General features: G+C 38.5%; 1 protein-coding gene across 1 annotated transcript in view; it reads left to right on the top strand.

Annotated features, from left to right (window-relative positions):
* The window catches only part of ARHGAP18 (Rho GTPase activating protein 18), a 136,882-nt gene that overhangs the window by 107,574 nt on the left and 4,272 nt on the right, over positions 1–25,036 (top strand). The window contains exons 10-13 of the mRNA XM_055263749.2: positions 160–242; positions 5,259–5,465; positions 6,748–6,888; positions 22,281–22,405. Of these exons, the coding sequence (XP_055119724.2) occupies positions 160–242; positions 5,259–5,465; positions 6,748–6,888; positions 22,281–22,405 (556 nt within the window). The remainder of the gene's footprint in view (positions 1–159; positions 243–5,258; positions 5,466–6,747; positions 6,889–22,280; positions 22,406–25,036) is intronic.

Raw genomic sequence — 25,036 nt, 5'->3', positions numbered from 1 at the left:
ACAAACACACTCTCAACAAGGCTTGCTGCTCAGTCGTTGTGTCTTACATTTTACAGTCATGTTTATGCCAAATAACTTTTTTCTTAAAAAGTGAAAAAAGAAAGTAAAGGAAAATGTTCACTAAAGAAAAGAGTTCAGATTTATTTAATTTGTCTGCAGATCTTCCAACCAAGAAGCAGCAACTACAGGCTTTGAACCTTCTTGTCATCCTCCTACCTGATGCAAACAGGGACACACTGAAGGTCAGTTTGGTTAATTTACATTAAATATGCCTTAGAACTAAGCACACTAATTTTTCATTATTTGTGGCAAAACAATAAGATGTGTATCTTGGACATGGTCATAAAAGTCTATAAAGAAAAAGCCTACTTTTAAGGACAGAGGGTAAAAGTCTTTAACTCTTTATGAGGTTGTTATGTTACTAATATTATTAAGTTTTTGTTTTTTTTTTTAAATATTCACTATAACATTTCTTCTTCCAAACCAGATGATTGAGGTTCATTGGTTAATAGAAGCGTGGGTGGTTTTTAGTTTTTTTTCTCCTTCTTATTTATTTTTTGCAGTTATGAAATTATATTTAATAAGCAGGTAGCAGTAAGGTAAAATATAAATGTTTAAAACAAAAATCCTAAGTCTTACCAAATATAACCCACTACTACCTAAAGATATGACAGTTTGTAGTTTGAAATGGTAGATTTTGAAGTAAGTCATAATGGTGATTTGATACATTTGTTAGCCAAAAGATAGACCAACTCAAACAAATTCTAGTTATTTCTCTAAGGGTTCATCCGGAGTTTCTGATTTATGTCAGCATTTTGAAGTGATTTGCTCTAATGTTTATATAACTTAATATCATCTATTTTAAGTGTTGTCAGAAGCTCTTATAATCAGGGATTTTGCCACACTGATTTATTTTCCTTAACAGCAGAGTTTATAGAGTAGTTGTAAAAGGTTTAATTATAAACTCTCAGAAAATGGGAAAAAAATTAACTTAGTAAAAGTATTATCTTAAGTTTTGCCCTTGCCTTAAAAATATTTTTTATGTGGGTAGAGGGCTTCTTTACCCTCCTCATTTTTTTCTATTTAAGATGAAATCTCATGACAAGAGCTTTCAAGTTAAGAAAACAAATTTACTAGTTGGTATATCTTGGAATTTTTTTCCCGTAATTCATTAAAACTCTTCGAATTGTAATTGCATGAGTGATAGTTCTTTAATGCCCATGGAATGAATATTAATACTCAACTTTTCTTGATGAAGCAGCTTATGGGGATTACTGGAGGTAAAACACTACGTCCGCTACAGGAGAACTTCCAAAGGGTTATTCCTTTTCCTAAGTCAGAAAAAAAGCCTTTTGCTTCACTGGTTGTCGGATGAATAACCCAGAAGACAGCATTAGGTTTTATTTCAATTTGCTTTTGAGACAGAGGTCAACTCAGAAAGGGTTATATTCGAAGAGTGTGTGCCCAGGGCTACTATGTAAATGTGTGTAGATTGTGGCTGAGACAGGGACATATGGCCCAGGACAAAGTGGGGCTAATGATCCAACATGTCCTCTGCTTGTCAGCAGTGCTCCCGACACAGGGCTTCAACTACTCAGAAATAGGGAGGAACATCTTTTTCTTACTCATTGACCGCCCTATCAATGCCCAGTGTGCGGTGGGTACCGGAAAACTTATGATTTACTTAAGATACCTCTACATTCAAATGAGTTCAAGTAGTTGTGGGAGGAAGCACTCAATTCAATATGGCTGCTTTGGGTGTGGCTGATCTGGAACTCTTCTTTGGACTTTGCCCTCAAAGTCCCAGGCATATTCTTTTAAAAATTCTGTTAAAAAATACTTTTAAAATTATAGGATGGTTCTTACATTTTGTGTATGAGGCTATTGGAAACATAATTTTATAATTAAGGGGGGGGAGTACTATTTTTGGTAAAAAACTGGAAGATGCAAACAAGTAATTTTACATGTTTACTTAAGCTTTAGTGACTTAATTAGCCAGCTCTGCTGAAGGTTTCAAACTAGAACTTTAATAATAGAACATTTTAACAAGAATGCCATATGTGCAAAGAATAAGCCATAAATTTAGTTCTGTAAAAGGGAAGGGAAACTCCAATGCAATATAATTTCAGGAAGTCTAACGCAAAATTCCCTGACTTACCTAGTGCTAGCAACACGCCTTCAGTTGTCATTTGAAGGACAGAATCATGTGCATGATTGTTTGGAATATTGCTACAGCAAGTCTAAGGGTTAGGAGGCACCATGTTAAATACCACATCTTGGTGTGGTAGTAAAGTGACAGGTGTGTTTGGGCAAGCTGCTTAACTACAGTCATTTTTTACTTTGAATTATGGTGCATTAGGACCAATGATCACACCTACCTTTGACTTGGAACAATAGTGAAGACTGATTTTAAGATAGCAAGAGGGGATCCATGTTAATATAATTCTTGACATTTATCTTTTTTGTAGTTTTAAGAAGCTCATTATATACATTGTCTCAATCCTTCCAGGCTGAGAGATAAGTATTCCCATTTTACAAATCAGAAAACTTTAAAGAGCAGAGGTATATAAAGATTTAACATCATACCCAGCTAATAAGTAAATGTGCTGGGACTCAAACCTGGCTTTTCAGAGAGTGAACCCCGTGATAGATTGATACCACCAGGCCGGTGATAAAGTCAATACTTTTTGAAACAGGAGAAGTTCTCATGAGTGTATAAATAAAATGTGATAGATACATACACACAGACACACACACACATACACACACACACCATGTAATACTACTCAGCCATAAGACAGAATGAAATAATGGCCTTTGCAACAACTTGGATGGAACCGGAAGCCGTTATTCTAAGTGAAGTAAACCAGGAATGAGAAACCAAATATTGCATGTTCTCACTTAGAAGTAGGAGCTAAGCTATGAGGATGCAAAGGCATAAGAATGATACACTGGACTTTGGGAATTCAGCGGAAGCGTAGGAGAAGGGTGAGAGATAAAAGACTGCATATTGGGTAGCTTATACACTGCTCAGGTGACAGGCACACCAAAATCTTAGAAATCACCACAAAAGAACTTATCCATGTAAGCAAAAATCACCTATATCCCCAAAACTATTGAAATTATATATATATATATATTATATATGAAATTCTTAAGGTTCAGATAGAAAATTCTGCAATTCCTTCAGCAAAGGGCTGGGCTAACATCTCGTTAATTTTATGTCAGCTCTCTCATTCTCTAGTATTCTGATAGTAATATTTTGAGTAACGTTATTACATATGCACACCGCAATTAAAACGGTTTATTACCTAATCTCTGTAATTTATGCTCATAAAGAAAGAGATACACTGGTCCCTGAACAGTTACTCTGGTCTCTGTGGAACAAAATTAAATATTTTTTCCAAACTTCAATTAATCTTTTGTCCTCATTTGAGAACATCTTGTTTTATATAACTTTATGCTTGGATTACAATTTAACTTCCTGAGCACTGTACTAGAAATTAGATACATAAATATCATTGTTATATATTAAAGCTCTGTCCTTAATTTGTTTCAAATTTTCAAGGTCTATATAGCAGTTACACTTGATTCAAAAGCAACCTGTTAGCACTTACAGGAATTTTTTTTTTTTCCTGAAATTCTTTGGAAGATAGATACTTTTTTTCCTTTTTCCATTTTAGTATAGTATATTTGGCCTTTTTAGGGTAGGGATTTTAGGCTACCTATGAAAAAATGATTCTTTTAATAGTTAAAAATTTAGAAACAAAAGCCAGATAGACCTGTAATGAAATTCTTTCTCAGGATTTGTTAGCTGTATGACCACCAGGAAGTTACTTACATTCTCCAAACATTGTTTTCTGATCTGTAAAATGGAGGTAATTAGAGCAGCTGTCTCCAAGTTAGGATTAAGTAATCTCTATCGTGCTTCATAAACTGCCTCATTCACAGAGAACATTGAATACCTGTGCAGTTATAGTTACTGTTGTTCTAGAACAAAAGAAGAAGGCAAAAGAAAAATCTGAAGCCTTAAGTCCTGTGAGAGTGACCTCAGCTGCCTTTGCCTTTGGGAGAAGGTAGTTTCAGAGGACAATGAGTGTCTGCAATAGGGGTGGATGTATGTGGCATCAAGCTGAGCATAACCTAACCTGTTCTGATGAAAAGTTCCTTTTCATTCATTTAAAAAAAAATTCTCAGCTGGGTATGGTGGCTTACACCTGTGTAATCCTAGCACTTTGGAAAGATGAGGTGGAAGTGTTTCTTGAACTCGAGTTCAAGACCAGCCTGGGCAACATTGCAAGAATTTGCCTCTATGAAAAATCAAAAAAATTAGCCAGGCGTGGTGGCATGCACCTGTGGTCCCAGCTACTCTGGAGACTGAGGCAGGAGGATCACTTGAGCCCAGGAGTTTGAGGCTGTAGTGAGCTATGATCTCTCACTGCACACCAGCCTGGGCAACAGAGAGAGACCTGGTCTCAAAAAAAAAGAAAGATTCTCTTTGGTCTTTCCTCATTTGCCCGCTTTCTGTATCACAATATTCCCTCACCTCTCTTTTCTTTTCTCTTTTCTTCTCTCTTTTCTTTTTTCTCTTTTCTCTCTTCTCTCTTTTCTGTTTTTCTCTTCTCTTCTCTTTTCTTTTTTTGAGAGAGGGTTTCTCTCTCTTGCCTAGGCTGGACTGAGACTCCTAAGCTCAGATGATCCTCCCACCGATCTGGGACTACAGGTATGCACCATCATGCCCAGTGCCTGGGACTACAGGTATGCACCATCATGCCCAGTGCCTGGCTCATTCTTTATAAGTTCCACGTCAGCCAGATACTGATTGCCTTAAATAAATGAAACTGAAGTTGAATGACCCTTTTTGAGGGAATTTTTAAAGATCTCTACGTAGGAAAGTGCAGCATTTCCTGAAATAAGCAAATGTTTGTATGATGTTTTACATTACTTTTCAGCTCTCCATGACTCCCATAGGCCAGAGGTCTGACACTTCCCCACTCCTCTCTCTGCTCCTTAGTTCAGCTGTGTGCCATCTCTGCTTCATTCCCCAGCGCTGTGGTCCTTAGTAGAAGCAAATTTCTATCTCAGGGAGCATCAACCAAGTGGAGAAGCTTTGGTAACAGGGCCTGTTGGATGTGTTTAGTTGACTGTGCTTATACACAACTTGTTTTTTTAATGAAATAAAAGTTGCATATGCTACAGTGCTTTAATCTTTTATCTTCGTATGTGATACAAATCTCAAAGAGTCGTTTCTGTTTCAGGCCCTTCTTGAATTTCTCCAAAGAGTAATAGATAATAAAGAAAAAAATAAAATGACAGTCATGAATGTAGCAATGGTCATGGCCCCAAATCTCTTTATGTGTCATGCATTGGGATTGAAGTCCAGTGAACAGCGAGAATTTGTAATGGCAGCTGGGACAGCAAACACCATGCACTTATTGATTAGGTACCAAAAACTTCTGTGGACAGTAAGTATATATCATATGCTTTGGTCTTAGTAGTTTAAAAAACAAATTGCATGTTTGTTATTAGCTTTATTAATTTACATTTAAAATTTGTGAGTGCAGAAAATATTAGACATTTTATTCATATAGATAAGGAGGGCCCTGTGAATTTCTGTCTTAAAATTATGTCAAAACATGCCTTGTAAGAAGTACTTTTTATTTACTTCTGCCTATTTTCCCATTTCTCAGTGTTTAGGCCTGCTGTATTTTTAAAAGCCCATGCTATCTTGGTTTCAGATTATTCAGTTCTTTTTCATAGACCCTTTATTGAAAGGGATGCATGCATTTTGTATCCTTATTACTGAGAACATCTTTAAAAATGGTTTTCTCTGTTTTACACTTATTTGGAGCTTGTTTTGACAGCTTATCAGAGGATGGTAGTGGATGAGAGGCTTCGTTGATTAGGTGCTGATTTTCCAATGAAATTTATAATTTTTCAGGAGGCATCTTGTAAGCATTTAGGAAAAAATGACCTAAAGGGATTCCAAGCAAAATTATAGTATTGAATATTTCAATCTCTTATTTGAGGAACTTCCAAACATTAATTTGTTAAAAAGACAGAGTGATGATATTTAGATCCTGAAGTCTTTATTTTTATAATCCATAAAAAGACAACTGATGTAGATGATTTCGAATGTGTTTTTTAAATAAAAAATTAACGTCCATTTATTAAGTCTCAATGTTTCAAATGTCAACATTATTTCATGGTTACATTTTGATACCTTAAAATATTTTGTTTTTGCTAATGTGATTTCTTAGGATCAATTTGTCCTGGATTTTTGCTAGCTACCTATCAGCTCTTGTTTCTTGGGGGAGTTCTTTCTCTCATGACAGCAGCGGCTAGCTGGTTATTAGAAGGGGACTTGAGGTTAGCTAGCAGGGCTGTAGGTAGGAGGCTGCAAAAGGAAAGACCTATGGAGGTGGCTTCTACTGCTCGTCACCTCAGGGGGTCTCCAGTGTGGCATGGAAGACAGCCACTATGTCCTTGAACTTCACAAAGCCTCTTTTGGAACCTTCCACAGTGGGTGGTAAATTACACCACGTGGATGCCCTGTACACCTGGTAAGTGAATAATATGAAGCATTTTCTTTTCACAGATTTAATGAATAGTGCATGTAAAATGGCAGTCTTATCAAAAAGAGAAACTCTTTACTCTTTTTGAAATTTAAAAAATATAATTTTTTTTTGTAATTTAAAATGGTGGCGTTTCTTTTTCCTCTCTAAGCTTAATTCCTTTTCTCTGTAGATTCCCAAGTTTATTGTAAACCAAGTGAGGAAGCAAAACACGGAAAATCATAAAAAGGATAAAAGAGCCATGAAGAAATTGCTGAAGAAAATGGCTTATGACCGAGAAAAATATGAAAAGCAAGATAAGAGTACAAATGATGTAAGAAAATAGTGGAGATATGTATTTATTCAGATTTTAAGTATTTTTTTAATACCAAAATTTTTTATTTAATGTTTTCGTAGTATGACTTTCTGCTACTTATTAGGCTGTGGTGCTACTTGTAAGTGAAAGACATCAGTAACTGTCTTCCTACTACTGCTGCTAATGATCAGTATTGATACTTGGTCAGGTGTTGGTGACTCAGCATGTGAGTTGTTAATGGGGAACAAAGGAAGATATCAAGACAAGACTGAAAACACACACACACACACACACACCACTACCCCTACCTCTCCTGCAGAAACTCTAGTCGCCTACTGAATATATAATCCATAGTGAGTAAATAACCTCATGTGAACCACTGACATTTTTTTCTAAATTTTTCTCATCTGTAGAATGGGGAAAAATAACTAATCCAGACAGACAAATAGGTTGATGTTTGTGTTGTGCCTAGGATTATTCCTGGACTTTATTAAGTATTTGAAGGTTCTTAATTTGATCAGAAGAATTTTGAGAGCTAAATTGGAAAGAAAAAAATTAAGGTGTTTCGAAAAAGAAATACCTAAATATCTGTATAAACTACTGTAAGAATATATTAAGAACTGGGTTTACAATAATAAAATATACATGGATATACGTTTACGAAGTTAGTTACCAAAGCTGTAGCGTAAGATCATGAAATGAAAGGGTTTCTATTGTTCTATTTAAGTGAATCCACCTCCTCCCTACTACCACCACCACTGAAGTTGTTCAGTTACATGCTGACATCTTGTGGAATAATGTGAAAATGCAGTTATCTGCCTTTGTCTGAATTTTCGGTTTTGGCCTGCTTATGGATCTGGTAACCATAAAAACAAAGTTTTTCTCTTAGATTTATTTTTAGCTCTCACTCTTAAAAAATAATACTTTCTTGGCATTGTAAAACATTTTAAATCATGTTTTAAATATCTTTAAAAACATAAAGAGAAGTTGTAAATATGCTTATTTTTTTAGAAAGGCCTTGATATTATCCTAAAGGCTTTTAGAAAGCATTTTTTTGGCTTTTGGTTAACTTTAGAATGTTCTGTTACCTCTAAGACCATTGTAAATATGTGACTTAAGTCTGTTTTATAGCCCTTCTCATTCATATTAAGTGACTTTATAGTCTTGTCTTTTTATAGGGCATTTAGCCATGATACTCTGAAGCTCAGGATCTACTTAAGGAAACATTTGGGGTGTACCTTTTTAATAATATTTAGAAAAACTGAAATGTTTACTTTTTGGAGATGGAATATTTTCGTAATTTTGTCATTTATGGAAAAAAGCATTAACTTCTTTAGTTTGCACTTTGGCATAGTTAGACGTGATCTGGTCTGAGAATGATCTCTGTACTATTTAAAAACTATTGTCATTTTAAAGCTTGGGATTTAAATATCAGTTTCATCACATATTGGCTGTAACTTTACCTCTTTGAGTTTTTTTTTTTTTTTTTCCTTATGTGAAATTCAGTTACTCATCTAACAAAATGCTACTGCCACCTTGGTGCTAGGCCCCCACTTTATGTTAGGTGTTCCCAGGGAGTCAGGGAGCTGGGTGCTCACCCTCGAGGAGCCAGGAGAAGGGATGTAGAAGGGATGTAGCTCAGAGGTATGTGATTGAAGCCTGACCAGGGTACCATAATCTACAAAACAGGAAGTAAGCATGAGAGAGGCTTCACTGGGGAGTCAAGCCGAGATGTGAAAAATAAATCAATGTTGTTCAGGTGTCACTAGAGAAGAGCCATTTAACCTGTAGTGGAAGCTTTCTGACATCACAGCCCATGGTGGAGGCCCATTTGGCCTGTCATTTTGGTAGAAAAATTCTAATCTCCAGCCTGGCCAAGACAGTGGAACCTCGTTTCTGCTAAAAATATAAAAATTAGCTGGCCGTGGTGGCACACACCTGTAGTCCAGCTACTTGAGAAGCTAAGGCAGGAGAATCACTTGAACCTGGGAGGCAGTGAGCTGAGTTTGTGCCACTGCACTCCAGTTTGGGTGACAGAGTAAGACTTCATCTCAAAAAAAAAAAAAAAAATCTAATCGGTATCCAAAATTTTTTTAAAAAAATTATGTCATTTTATTAGGGAGAGTAAATAGACACAGAAAGCAATTACAGAACAAGTAGAGGTGCAAGCTAAGTTCAAATACTGTGGATATGTGGTAAGTTACTAAGTAACAAGAGTTTTTTGCATGTTGCTTCCAACTGGCAACTGCCAGAATTCTAAAACTAAAAGATTTAATGTGAAAGTTTGAACCACCGTCTTAATGACAAATGGATGTTGGGGCACCCCTCATCTTCTGGCAGTAAGGGGCCTGCTTTCCAGCAGGGTAGCAATTGCCTGGATTTGAGCAGAAGCTGTTCCTTTTGCATGGAACATGGACCATCTACTTTGCTGTAAGCCACGCCCCCTCCTTCATTCTGTCTGGTTGCTGTAGTTTCTTGACTCTCCTCCAAATCATTTAAATATGCAGTATGAAACTATAGGGCATGAAATTGCCTGGCGGTAGCTTTTTTCATTTGTTAAACAGTTATTTGATATGTGCCTACTGTGTGCCAGGAATTACTGGGTACTTGAAATATAAATTATTGGACAAAACATATAAAGATCACTGCTCTTCTAGATCTTAAATTCTAAAAATAAAAGCAAATCTAGGAAGTAATTCATATAATGTGTTAGTATGTGATTTATCCTCCAAAAGTAATAAAAACAACAGAACAAGGGGAATTGGGAAGGAGATCCCCTGGCACTATTAAGTTGAGATAGTCTGGATATTATTCATTTAAGCAAAAACAAGAAGAAGGGCAGGGAGTTGAGCTGCGTGTATATCTCAGGAAACTCAGTCCAGGCAGAAAGAACAGTCTGTGCAAAAACCTCAAGACAGGAACTTACCTTAAGGCGTGAGTGTAGCTGGAGTGAAGCCAGCAGAGGGAATGGTAGTGTGAAATGAGTTCAGACGGCCAATGGGACAAGATTGCATAGGGCCTTGTAGACAGACCATCATTAGAAACTCGGATTTACTCTGAGTGAAATGGGGCTTAAAGCAAAGGCTTGAAAATCTATACTATGTTTTAAAATGATTCCTTAGGCTGTTGTGTTGAGAATAGACTATAAGGGAGCAAAGAAAAATAGGGAGATCGTTTGGGAGATTCTTGTAATCCAGGTAAGAGATAATGGTGGTTCAGACCAGGGTATCAGCATTGGAAAGTGGAGAAATGGTTGGATTCTGGATTTTGTTTTGAAGTTAGAGCCATTGAGATTTCCTGATGGGAATCATGTAGGAGAACAAAAGAGGTCAAAAATGACTCTGATTTTTGGCCTGAGAAATAGGAAGGATGGTATTGCTTTCAATTTCATGGTTTCAATTTAGGACATATTGAATATGATGTCTATTAGACATTTAAGTGGGGATATTTGAAATGTTTGGAGAGAAAATCAGGTCATACTAACTGGCCACTTAGGTTCATAGAGAGACAGGGGCAGAGGGGAAGTAGGAGTGAGCCTCAAGAGAGATAAAGAGCAAAGTTTCTATTCTGTGCATGACAGGGAACTGCTGAAAGGTGAAGGAAAGATTGAGGGAGTGTAAGATTGGAGGGTGGGTAGGAGATGGTAGGTAATTTCCTTGTTGATGGGAGTATATAAATTGGTAGAGTCCTTCCAGAGAATGGTGGCATGTGGCAAAGTCCTGAAAGCCATGCTCTTCGCTGGACTCAGAAATTCCTCCAAAGAGGGTAATAGCATGAACATGCAAATATTTATGGTTAAGTTCATTGCCATTTTCTTACACTGACCAAAATTAGAGATAATCCAAAAGAATAGAGGTGGCTAGTTAAATATGTTATGGCATATCTATACAGAGAAATACCATGAAAGTGTACAAATGCATATCTTGACATTGAAGAGATTCGTAATATGCTACTATGTGAAAAAAGAAGTTATGAATCAGTGAATGGTGTAGTGCTATATTTTTAGGTGGTAATAAATATGATTTTAATGCTTTGCAGAGGTCAGACATGCTAAACATTTTACAAACATTGTCTCATGTAATATTTATGGTAGTCTAATTGGAGTGTATTATTGTCTAATTTTTTTCAGATGAGGAAATTGAGAATTAGCAATCTTAAAGTTACTAAGGTTATCTAGATAGGAATTAGTGGAGCTGGAATTTGAAACCAAATCTATATGACTTTAAATCCATGGACTCTTTACCATTATCCTCTGTTTCTCCATAGATCACAGAAGGACTCTAAGAAGGATATATACCAAAACTCTGGGCTTATGGGTGGTAATACAATGAACATGAATTACTGCTGTTATAAAATATGTTCTATATGTAGTTCTTAAAATGGTCCTGGGCTAGAGCCAAGGCCCAGTTGAGAATGGAAAGAAGTTTAGAATGTGAGCCAATAGGAACCCTGCAAGATATGGATACTGGCTGCATGTGAAGGGTGTGGAAGAAGAAGGGAATCTAGAATGACTTGCCAAATTTTGCCTTGGGTGACTTTAGCATCAAGCAAAAGGCGGACAGACTTAAAAGTGAGTTTTTGACACTTCGGGTTAACGTGCCTGTGTGAGAGTCGGCTACAGGCCGGAATTTCAAGGAGCATCCAGCGTTGGAGGCACACCTTTGGGATTAGCCTAGAGATTGTCGTTGAAGCCATAGAGCGGTTCATATTACACAAGGTGGATATATGGAGTAAGAAAATAAAGAGGCAGAGAGATCTCTAGGAGATTCCAATATTTAAGTATGGGCCGTTCAAGAAGAGCTGGTGAAGGAGGCTAGGAAATAATAGGAAGTAAGAGAAAGTTGAAGGATGTATAGTTTCTCTGCAGCCCAGGCAGGAAGAGTAGAGTAAGTAAAAAGAGCTTGGTTATAGTGCCAAATGCTGCAGAGAGACTGAGTAAGGTTAACATTGGACAAAGGTTTTTGAATTTGAAGTTTAATTATTACTTTCCCCAAAGCATTGTCAATAATTTATGGAAAAAGCTAGATTGCCAGGGACTGAAGAGTGAAAGAGATTATAGATCATAAACATTCTTCAAGGTAATATTTTTAAGAGGCTTTGGCTCAATGCAGTGGCATGCACCTGTAGTCCCAGCTACTTGGGAGGCTGAACAGGAGGATCACTTGTGCCCAGAGTTAGATGCCAGCCTGGGTAACACAGTGACACCCCTCTTAAAAAAATAAAATTTCGTATGCTATTAAAGCCAACTGTTTATAATTGGGCATTTGTATTATTAAGATGTGCTAGACTAGGTAATTAATAATTTGAGCCAGGTTTTAAGATGTACTCAATTTACCTCATAAGGCAAATGTTTTTAGTGACTATAGCATACTGAGTGTTTGGTCCAAATGTAGATGTTCTTAAATACTAGTATGTCTTATCCATTAATTATACTAGGAAGAAACAGTTGGAGGAAAAATAAGAAAATTGTAGACCATTAATAATAATCATTTTCTGATAGCCTTTAACTTGTTGGGATTGATAACACACACACCTACATCCACACATACACCTCAGAAGTCATGTGGCCTGAGGATATAGCCCCAGCTCTGCCATGAGTGAGTGTGACAAGTCATTTTACCTCTGTGGGCTTCAGTTTCTTTTATAAAATGATAGGGTAGGATCAGGTTAATGGTGTTTAACCAGAAGTTCACAATAGAGGCATCTGTAATATTTAATTTTTTAAAGGTTTGTTCATTTCTGGAGATAAGGTCTTGCTTTGTCACCCAGGCCGAAGTGCAATGGTGCAATCATGGCTCATTGTAACCTCAAAGTCGCAGGCTCAGGGGATCTTTCCCCCTCAGCCTCACGAGTAGGTGGGACTACAGGCATGCATCACCATGCCTGGTTAATTTTTAAACTATTTTGTAGAGGCAGGGTCTTGCTATGTTGCACAGGCTGGTCTCAAACTCCTGGCCTCAAGCAATCCTCCTCAGCCTCTCACACCTGGGATTACAGGTGTGAGCCACTGCACCTGGCCTGGTAATATTATTTTAGAACAAAGCAAAAAGCAAACCATGAGTGGGTGACTCGTTAGACCCACTGAGTCAGACACTCCCAGGGCAGGACTTGGGCGTGTGTATTGTCTAAAAACTGGAAGAGTAATTCCCTCTTCCTATTGGTGTGTTTGTGTGTGTGTATGAACATGTATATTTAATTTTATCATGAAACTTTTTTAACACACACGAGCAGAAAGAATAGTACATGAGCCCCCCAAACCTTTATCATCAATAATTGAACACATTTTTCTGATCTTGTTGCATCCTGTCTCCCACGTTTTTTTCCTTTTAGAATTTTAAAGGAAATCCCAGATATCTTATAATTACCTCAGATTGCATCTCTGCCTACTAAGAATGTGGGGGCAGCTTTGATGAACAATTGGTTATGATTTGTTGACTCATCCAGGCCTCAGGGTTATTGTGACTTAGGTTTGTAGGATGTTTCTTCTGTCATTCAAGCTCACCTCTTAAAGGGAGGCTGTTCATTTATGAGAGTGAGGGTACAGAGTGGCTCTGTGAGATTCTGTCAAAGACGCCATGCTGCTCACCACATCTGACCTCATAGGTCAAGGAAACAAAAGGCTTTCTCTCATAGGGTTAATGTTAGTGTTAACTTGGGACATGCTAGTATCACATCCTTAATTTACCAGGGAGGAACTCAAGCTTTGGAGAGCTTACGTGACTTGCTGAAAGTTCCAGAATAATGCTGTCACATTTTAAAGTGTAGGGCTATGGATGTGAAAAAGAAATCTGTTGCTACTACTAGAAGAATCCTGGTATTGGCATCAGTGCGGTGTAGATGCTGTGTCGTTTGTGGCCAGGGTTGCGTGCCTTTATGCACAGCTCTGCTTAGAATTGCATCTCTGATTACATTTAACGGTTCTTGCTGCAAAGCATTGTTCAGGTATTGTTTCAAGCATCTGCTTTAGGTCTGGAAATAGTGTCTGGATTTACTTGGGGACCCAAGTGGAAAATCAGATTACAATATCAAGCACAAAATCTTATTTCTTTTTATGACATTCCCTGATTTTTAATAGTGCATAAAAATACCACATTACAAGAAAAAATATTAGAACTTATGTCATTGGAAATTAAATGCTTATTAACTACGGAAGTTATTTTAAGCTTTTCTTTAAAATCCTTTGAATCTGTGAGTTGGATAAAAGTTTAAGGCATTTGGATAACAAAGATCCAATTATAATTAGCACATAGTTCAAGATAGTAGCGAATTCCTTTTATATCACCACTTCCCAGTATAGTCAGTTCAGACTAAGGTGATGAATATACCATTTTAGTTTAAGATACCTTGCTAAAATGTCCCTGTTTAATTTTCTAAAATATGTGTTATATCTGGCCTTCTTTTTGAAAAAGCTGTATTTCCAATTTGCCCTTTTGAAGATAAAAAGGGTTTTCTGTAGCATAAAAAATGTCAGCTTTACATTTAAATTAGCTTTTAATGAAAAAGAAAGAGACCTCTTCTACGGGTCTGACATTAAATTTCTAATCTCTAGAGTGCAAAAATATGAGCAATGCAGTGTTTTTATATACCTTATGAAAAAATGCTAAAATTGTTATTTAACCAGATAATAATAAAATCAGGTTTAGAAATATAAACTTTAGTTCAATATGTAAAACATGTGAAGACCATATGAGGTTATTTTCTCTATTTTAATAATCTTAGCATGCATAAGAAATTAACACTCTCGAAGTTGTAAAATCCTTTGTGACTTTTCTTTGATGGTGTGTTAGTCAAATACTGCCCTTCTCCAGTCCTGCTGTACCTCACTTAACTGCAGTTCACAAGCGCACTCCTCCCCTATCTCAATGGGAAAAAAAAAAAGCAGGGGACAGAGTGACAATTTTAGATTAAAACATGTGAAAGAGAAGGGTTATAAAGATCATACTGTGTACAGATTCAGTTATTATTATGGCTCAAGTTAAGAATGGACTGTTTGGCTTAACGATCAGGCATGTTGTGTGTTTTCAAAGCTTGGCAGCTCAATGTAATTAGTATACTAATAACTTCAGTATTCGATACAGCATGATGCTAGTACTTAATAGTGGTTGTCATACACCATTTAAATGATGGCTTTGGCATAATTTATTGTTTATCATCTTTGTAAATATCATTTGGCCTTCCTTGTCAAGATATCCAGCAAAAACTTCCCAGAAACAACTTTAACTCTTTAGCTTTACCATTATATATACTGGTTAAACTCGTTTCTTCTTCAGAGATAAAGAGCGTTGTATATCCATATTGAGTCAAACTCTCAACCTCTGTATTGTTGTAAGAATTTGGATGGGATGAATCACTACAGAAATAAACAAGCTGAGAAATGTTCATATCCTGTAGACACACAAACCACACAGACTCTCTCCCTGCCGTAGAATACAGGTTCTCTAGTGGTCAGAGAATGTCAGCCTAGGAAGGTTTAATGAAAACCATGTACCATTGTTGGTTTAATGAAATGCTTTCCAAGGATATTGATATTCCAGCTCTTTGTGAAATGAGTCAAAATGATTACAGTTTGTAGCTTGGGAAGGGTTCTTGCTGAGCTCAAAGGTGGCTTAACCTCATCCCCCGCTCATTGAGGGAAAGGGATGTGGGAAATGTTTTTATTTCATAGCCAGAAGGAATCTGTAGGAGAGTACTCATGCTGCTTCCCATCTTGGCAAAAACCAGCCTGTGTACCCCATAATATGTCAATTACCTAACATTACACATCTATGTGAAAACTCCCAATTGCCCCCAGAAGCTAGTATCTTGGGACTCTTCTATTAAAACTCTTAATTATCAGAAAGATCCTAGATTCCTGGGTCAGATGTGGTGCTTTCTGTGCAAGTCCTTTTACCACCCTGAACTCAATACCTCATTTCATAAGGAAGCATGGCATGGTCATACTCCCCAAAGCTATGGTACCTGAGCTCATTTAGAAAGCATGGGCTTATGGTCATATTATTAGAGGCCTTCTTCGTGTGATGGTCAATACTGAGTGTCAACTTGATTAAAGGAGGCAAAGTATTGTTCCTGGGTGTGTCTGTGAGGGTGTTGCCAAAGGAGATTAACATTTGGGTCAGTGGACTGGGAGAGGCTTGGTGGGCACCATCTAATCAGCTGCCAGCATGGCTAGAATAAAAGCAGGCAGAAGAAAGTGGAAAGGACAGACTTGCTGAGTCCTTTGGCCTTCATCTTTCTCCTGGCTGGATGCTTCCTGCTCTGGAACATTGGACTCCAAGTTCTTCAACGTTTGGACTCTTGGACTTACACCAGTGGTTTACCAGGGGGCTGTCTGACCTTCAGCCACAGACTGAAGGCTCCACTGTCAGCTTCCCCACTTTTGAGATTTTGGGACTTGGACTGGCTTCCTTGCTCCTCAGCTTACAGATGGCCTATTGTGGGACTTCACCTTGTGATCGTGTGAGTCAATACTCCTTAATAAACTCATCTATGCTATGAGTTCTGTCCTTTTAGAGAACCATGACTAATACAGATATAGGTACCGATAGAGTGGGATGCTGCTATAAAGATACCTGAAAATGTGGAAGTGATTTTGGAACTGGGTAACAGGCAGAGGTTGGAACTGTTTGGAGGGCTCAGAAGAAGATAAGAAAATGTGAAAGAGTTTGGAACTAGAGACTTGGAGGGCTCAGAAGACAGGAAGATGTGGGAAAGTTTCGAACTTCCTAGAGACTAATTGAATGGCCTTGACCAAAATGCTGATAGTATTATGGACAAAGAAGTCCATGCTGAAGTGGTCACAGATGGAGATGAGGAACTTGTTGGCAATTGGAATAAGGGTGATTCTTGCTATGCTTTAGCAAAGAAACTGGTGGCAATTTGACTCTGCCCTAGAGATCTGTGGAACTTTGAACTTGAGAGAGATGATTTAGGGTATCTGGTGGATGAAATTTCTAAGCGGCAAAGCATTGAAGGGGAAGCAGAACATAAAAGTTTGGAAAATTTGCAGCCTAACAATGTGATAGAAAAACCCATTTTCTGGGGAGAAGTTCAATCCCACTGCAGAAATTTGCATAAGTAACAAGGAGCTAAATGTTAATCACCAAGACAATGGGAAAAATGTCTCCAAGGCATGTCAGAGACCTTCAAGGCAGCCCTTCCCATCACAGTCAGAAAGGCCTAGGAGGGAGAACTGGTTTGCTGTGCCAGGCCCAGGGCACCCCAGCTCTACACAGCCTCAGGACATGGTGCCCTGAATCCCAGCTGCTTCAGCTCCAGCCATGGCTAAAAGGGGCCAAGGTACAGCTCGGGCCATTACTTCAGAGGGTGCAAACCCCAAGCCTGGCAAGTTTACATGTGGTGTTTAGTCTGTAGGTCCACAGAAGTCAAGAATTGAGGTTTGGGAACCTCCACCTAGATTTCAGAGGATGCGTAGAAATGCCTGGATGTCCAGGCAAAATTTGCTGCAGGGGCAGAACCCTCATGGAGAACTGCTGCTAAGGCAGTGCAAAAGGGAGATGTGGGGTTGGAGCCCCCACACAGAGTCCCCACTGGGACACTGCCTAGTGGAGCTATAAGAGGAGGGCCATTGTCCTTCAGACCCCAGGATGGTAGATCCGCTGACAGCTGTTGCTATGTGCCTGGAAAGGCTGCAGACACTCAACACCAGCCTGTGAAAGCAGCCAGGAGGGGGTCTGTACCCTGCAAAGCCACAGAGGCAGAGCTGCCCAAGGCTGTAGGAGCCTACCTCTTGTATCAGCATGACCTGAATGTGAGACATGGAGTCAAAGAAGATCATTTTAGAACTTTTAAGATTTGGTTAGGCTGGGCATGGTGGCTCATGCCTGTTATCCCAGCACTCTGGGAGGCCAAGGCGGGTGGATCACTTGAGGTCAGGGGTTCAAGACCAGCAGCCAACATGGTGAAACCCCGTTTCTACTAAAAATACAAAAATAACTGGGCATGGTGGCACGCACCTATAATCTCAGCTACTCAGGAGGATGAGGCAGAAGAATCGCTTGAACCCGGGTGGCAGAGGTTGCAGTGAGCTGAGATCACACCACTACACTCCAGCCTGGGTGACAAAGCAAGAATCCATTGCAAAAAAAAAAAAAAAAAAAAAGATTTGGTGACTTCCCTATTGGATTACGGACTTGCATGGGGGCCTGTAGCCCCCTTGTTTTGGCCAATTTCTCCCATTTGGAATGGGTGCATTTGCTCAATGCCTGTACCCCCATTGTATCTAGGAAGTAACTAACTTGCTTTTGATTTTGCAGGCTCATAGGTGGAAGAGACTTGCCTTGTCTCAGATGAGGCCTTGGACTTGGACTTTTGGGTAAATGCTGGAATGAGTTAAGACTTTGGGGGACTGTTGGAAAGGCATGATTATGTTTTGAAATGTGAGGACATGAGATTTTGGAAGGCTAGGGATGGAATGATATGGTTTGGCTGTGTCCCCACCCAAATCTCATCTTGAATTCTAGTTCCCGTAATCCCCATGTGTTGTGGGAGGCACCTGGTAGGAGGTAATTGAATCATGGGGGTGGTAACCCTTATGCTGCTGTTCTTGTGATAGTGAGTGAGTTCTCATGAGATCTGATGGTTTTATAAGGGGCTCTTCCCCTTTTGCTTGACATTTATCTCTCCTGCTGCCCTGTGAAGAGGTGCCTTCTGCCATGATTGTAAGTTTCCTGAGGCCTCCCTAGCCATGAGGAACTATGAATCAATTAAACCTCTTTTCTTTATAAATTACCTAGTCTTGGGTATTTCTTCATAGCAGCACAAGAAGAGACTAATACATTCAGCTCTTCATGAGATGTGTTGGAGGGGAAAAGAGACTACATCCCCAAGCAGGTACATGCTAATGTTAGTAACTCTGGCTTTTCTCTTTGGCTCTCTACAGAAGTAAGTGACTGAATTATCTCTTGTAACGTACTTAATTCCTTTTCTCTGCTTTCTTTCCCTTCCTGTCTTTTCTTGGTAGTGGAGGGAATACCATATGGTGGATAGAGGCACCTTAACTTGTTTCTTTTAGACAATGTTCCTAAGATGAGTTTTTGCCATTAAGGAAATATCCTTTGGCATACTTTCTTTTATTCTAGAGAAATTTTACTTTGTTTATGTTATCATTGTTAGTAAAAACAAAAAATAAGTAATTTTGAATGATTCATTTAATCAATAAACATTGATGGGTGGCTACAGATATGAGTCAGATATGTGGCATACAACCAGAATACAGGTCATATAGTAGGACCCTTATGAAGGACAGTCAGTGGAATGAAGAGATTCCTTTTGACTCTGTGGAGCATGGAAGGTTCCATGGAGTTTGAGGTATTTAAGCTGAGCCTTGAAAATGGTCAGCAGATATTTGGGAGGGGGAGTAGAATGTACACAAAGATAGGAAAGCTTGGAGTGCTGATGGGCTTTTTTATCCAAACAGTAGAAGGTTCTACAAGAAATAGTGGGGGAAAAGGCACGGAGCTGACTAAGATTGCCATATCCCTGAACTCTCTATGGTAACATATTACTTTCTGAATCATTTTGATTTTGCAACTCATTTATTATGGACTTTCTCTATATAAAAACTTAATCCAGTCATCCTCACTTTAAATGTCAGTGTAAATTTGGCTGCCTTCTTGATATTCTAGGGCTGGGTAAGATGTGATTATGGGAGCAATTTCTGTCCCTGATAAACCTGTATATAAGGATATTTGACACTATGACTTAACCAGGATTTCCTAACTTTTAACCTCAATATAAAGCACATGGCTATCTGCAAGCTCTAGCCTGCTGTTCAAGTCCCTCCACAAAACAATAGTAATAATAATAGTGATAAACTAACAGAATCCAAAATACCAATATTGTTGTGCTTACTGAGTAGACAAGGTGGATTAGGGTTTTATGAGCATAGTCTCAGTGCTTCAGATGTTGCTATTACAATTTTCAGTCTAATGTTATAGGTGTCCCTGCCACTTATTATTTTCCACCTCCTGTGAGGCAACAAATAGGTGAGGCCATGCGAACAGGTTAAATGGCCATAGTGGAAAATAACCTAGAGTTCAAACCCAAGGGAGAAGTTCATGGAGTTGCTGAGTTGTATGTTACACCATTGATTTAATAACTGCTTTGTGCCACACGAAATGCCCCATCCATTGCAAGAAGCAGCACGTGTTCCGAAGTGTTATAAGTGAAAATAAAGCCTGTCACAGAATCAAGGACAAAGGGAAATTATACTTGTATCCTAGGGATGAGGTCAAGGTCATAGACTAAAGTATCAATAAGTCAAAAAACCAAGCCAAGGATTCAGGCTGGATAGAAAGATGAAGCAGGAATTGAGGGGTGTGGGCACAGGTTGGAATTGGGGGCTTGGAACTGGGAGATTGGGATTAGGTTGTCCTTCAAATTGAATTGAGCATAATATGTCCTGCAAGAGAAGTTAGAGGAGGATGCTATGACCAAGGTTAGCCCAGCAGAGTCATGAGTGTAAGGCCCTGGAAGGCTTTGTCCATTTTTGTTCAGGTTTGGAGTAATGTGTTCTGTGGCCTTTCACTGATTGGTCAGAGGAAGGAGGCGGGTGGGGCACCACCCACTCTGCAGCAGGATTTCTGAGGTTGATGGTCAGGTCCTTTGTGATACCTTTGCAGGTCTAGCTGTTGTTTGCAGTCCGTGGCCTTCCACAATCCCATACTCACTGTACAGTCTTATACCGTGTTGCTTCTTTTCCTTGTTATTCCCACACTAAATCTCTGATATTACTGAGAAGCAATATTAAATCTTTTAGGATACCTACATTTTTATTTTTTTATTATTAATTAATTAATTTATTTTTTGAGATGGAGTCTTGCTCTGTCACCCAGGCTGGAGTGCAGTGGCGCAATCTCGGCTCATTGCAAGCTCCGCCTCCCGGGTTCACGCCATTCTCCTGCCTCAGCCTCTCCGAGTAGCTGGGACTACAGGCGCCCGCCACCACGCCCGGCTAATTTTTTTGTATTTTTAGTAGAGACGGGGTTTCACCGTGGTCTCGATCTCCTGACCTCGTGATCCGCCCGCCTCGGCCTCCCAAAGTGCTGGGATTACAAGCGTGAGCCACCGCGCCCGACCGGATACCTACATTTTTATAGAGCCTGATTCTAAAGGTATATTATTTTTGTGGAACTTTGAAAGAAATCAAATTAATGGCATCTGTTGTATATCTCTGCTCGACGTTTATTTTATTTTATTTTTATTTATTTATTTATTTTTTGAGATGGAGTCTCACTCTGTCTCCCAGGCTGGAGTGCATCTCAGCTCACTGCAACCTCAGCCTCCTGGGTTCAAGCAATTCTCCTACCTCAGCCTCCCAAGTAGCTGGGATTACAGATGGGCACCACCACACCCAGCTAATTTTTGTATTTTTAGTAGAAACAGGGTTTCGCCATGTTGGCCAGGCTAGTCTCAAACTCCTGAGCTGTATATTTTTTAAAAAAACAATTCAAGACCATGTACATTTAAAAAAAAAAGGACATGATATTGTGGGCACAAAATAATATTATGCAGTAAAGGACTTGTTTCTTATTTATTACTGGGTAAGTAAACCTAGTACAATATCTAGTACTCAGTAGATGCTTAATAAATTTTGGTTCAATTGAAAAGGGTATTTGTATTATTTAAAGCATTATCTTTTGAACATGATTTGTGTGTGCTGTTTATTCTAAGGTCCAAGTCATAATGGTTATAAATAATAGTATTTATTTTGGCAAAACCATTTAGGAATTAATGAAGCCTAATATTTCTAATGCTATAGCTGACATTTTGGTATTACAAACCTCATAAACTTTCACTGGTATCCTCGAATCCATAAAATGTTTTTCACATCCATGGGCAAAAGATTTAGAATGGGGTCATCGTAAGTTCAAAGTGTATAGCCAAAAAGCATGAGCTCGTTAACCAAATGGGGAACAGACATAATATAAATAGAAAAGTGTGTTTCTTTTTTATAAAACATTCAGAGACAAAAAAATTTTGTGAAATTTTGTGAATGTCCAGAAAGATTTTTCAAATGCACATACTGCAATAGCACACAGAGTAACTTCTTTCTGATTCAATTTCATAAATTGCTACATGAAGAAGCACCCTCTAGTAGATAATACTCAGAAATCAGCACTTAATATGGCAGTAATGGTTATTGCTGTCATTCTTTACATCTTTAAAAATAATTAAGCATTACTGCACAGGCATTATAAAGTTCCCCTATCACCATTAAGAGGATATTTGAGGTTTGATGTAATTTAGCAAATTACATTATACAGTAGTTAAGGTTTTTATGTAGTGAAGTAAAATGCGTGGTAGTTAAGCACACTTACTATATAATGCATTGTAGAGTTACACGTTCCAGCTGCTGCCAGCTTTGTTCCAGTGTCATTATTGCTTTGCAGGCTGACGTTCCTCAGGGAGTGATTCGAGTGCAAGCTCCCCATCTTTCGAAAGTTTCCATGGCAATACAGCTAACTGAAGAGCTAAAAGCCAGTGATGTACTTGCCAGGTTTCTCAGCCAAGAAAGGTAGAGGCCTGTTTTGTGTTAATTATTCCATGGCTTAAGTCACTTGCTCTCTCTCTCGCCTTCGCTTCTTCTTCTTTTTTTTCTGTTTTAATTGGGGGGTAGTATGAAATGCTTAAAAATATTGTCTTCCCAGCAGAAGAGAACAGCAGACTTAACCATTAGACTGTTGGAATGAGTTTAGTTCATTTGATGTGGCTTGTGTTCAGGTTGAGCCTGATTCAAGCAGGATTTCTGAGTGTTGCTTCACTGGGCCTATGATGGGCTTGCCAAGCAAGACCACTCAATATTCTTTCCAGGATATGTTGATTGGAATTATATGTTAATTACTGTTTGTAGGCTGTAAGGAAAATTACTAATTAGGATGCAGTGGCATTAAAATAAAGAAAAGACACAACTTTTTCTTTGAAATATAATGAATTTCAAAATGGTCAAATTTAAAAACAAACCATAAAGAATTGAAAAAGGAAAACCAGGCCTTTGAGCGCTGGAGTCTCAAGGGGAGAACATACCATCCTCATTAAGGACAACAGGCCCTTCATCTATATTTTGGAGTTGACGGGGCAGGGAGAGTCATTTGAAAGCTGCTAGCATCCCTCTCACTATATTAGAGTATGCCCTTTCCAGAACACTTCGCAGTGTCTTTTCTTATACTTTAGAGATTCTAACAAGTATATTGAATTTTCAGGTTTTGCCCTTTGAATTCTTTCTTTTAGCTGAAGTCATGTTTTCATGCCTCCTCCAGCCTCATTTTCAGTCACTGAAATAAACTAAATGTTTAAAAACAGAGGGACATCCAGGGCATTGGCATCTCAGTTTATGAATACTCTGTCTTGGTCTTTCATTGAATTTAACCTCCTCATTCTAACATTTGGGGGCTTCAATCAAGCTTTCTGCCAAAGCCTCTGCAATTTTAATATATGGTATTAGAAGTATTTAATATGTTTCTGTTCTAGGACAGGGCCTTAAACAGAACAGAAACATATTAAATACTTCTAGTACCATAATTGGAAGGGGAGATATAAACATATATTTTAAAGTACCTTCCCTCAGGGTTTATAAATTGGGAGAAAGGGTGAATCTGTGCAGCTAGCAGATGGTGATGAAATGAGAGACAGGCTTATTGGTAATATCTAGGCTTCAATAAGCCAGCGTAAACTTCCCTCAGAACAGCACTCTGAAGTAAGTGCTATTATTACGTCTGTTTCACTGATAAGAAAAGAGATTTGCAAGGTCACACATTTTTCATAGGTGCTAGAGCTGGAATTCTAAATCTGTGGTTTCACTCCTGGCTGGAGGATCTACAGAGCGTCATAGATCTGGGAACCAGTAGTGCAGAGTCTGACAGTAGATGGATTTTTGGGGATTATGTCCTGGAGGCAGTTGGAAGATCTCAGATGTCTTTGCTCCCTATAGTGTCTTGCAGCTTCTGCAAAGTCAGTCCACTTCCTCTCTGCTCCCTACCTTGACTTAGTAGATACTAACTTTTGCCATTCTTCCCACCAGCCATGTTCTCATTCTCTCCCAGAACGTGTACCTGAAGACCTGGCCAGACTTCACATATAAGCAGCTCTTTCCAGCCAGACACAGTTAATTTACATTTACTTTCAGGACCCAAGTGCTCAATGTAGTCTGTACTTTTGTTCTTCTACTTGCTAGTGATATGAGACTATGAAGCTGTACCCCACATTCAACTGTGGCTTTAATATTTAAGGTATAGCATGAAACAATTATAGTTATATTGTTATAGAAAGCACCAGCTTGTGACAACTATCCTCTGACAAATTTGGATTTTCTGCTTGTGGTGTTTGTATTCAATAAGCATTTGCTACCCCTGGAGCAGAGTATCCTCTTCCCGCTCTTCCTCCTATTCCTTCTCCACCTAGATGGAAGTCTGGTAAACTTCTCCATTTACCTCACTTCTGCCCCCAGTCCTCGACCCCTTTCCTTATGCTTCGGGACGCAGTCTGGATTTCAAAGCTAACTGTTTCTGTTTCACCTTCAGCTAGTTTTTATCATCTCTTTAAGTATCAAGTTCCTCATTTATAAGAATGGACCAGAATAGCATCTATTGTTGTAATTAACTAGGAAAATGACCATGCAGCATATGGCACTGTCTGTCTGGGCCGCATAGTAAGTGAAATTATCAGTAAATGTTTATGTATTTCTTCCACCACATTCCTGTGCTTCTTCCATTTGTATTCCACCTGTGTTGGGGCAGGTAGAAACTCTATATCCTTCCATTCTTTTTCTCCCCCACCTCCTCAACTGAAGCCAATGGACACATGAATGATATACAATATATGTATAATAAATCGCACATTCATTCTTTCTTTGGTAAAGGATTGTTGCCTTTAATGATGAATTTGTTGATTAGCATTATGCAAAAATCTGAATATACCAGGAAATCTAGTTCCTGTTTCTTTAAAGTGGAACACAGGTACTTGAGAATCAGTCTGAGAGCAATATCTAACTAGATGTTTTTCTTTAAATCAAGTCTCCTGAAACATTCAATTTGGGTTTCACAGAAACAGGGATTCTCTTTAGATCCATAGTTGATTGTGTTATGTACTAGATTAAAAACAAAAATAATAATGATTAAATTATTTAAAAGCTAAACCTATACTGTAGTTG

The sequence above is a fragment of the Symphalangus syndactylus genome, chromosome 2, assembly GCF_028878055.3.
Source record: "Symphalangus syndactylus isolate Jambi chromosome 2, NHGRI_mSymSyn1-v2.1_pri, whole genome shotgun sequence".
Lineage (NCBI taxonomy): Eukaryota > Metazoa > Chordata > Mammalia > Primates > Hylobatidae > Symphalangus > Symphalangus syndactylus.
Note: the sequence above shows the minus strand (reverse complement) of the source record. Positions and strands in the feature narration are given on the sequence as shown.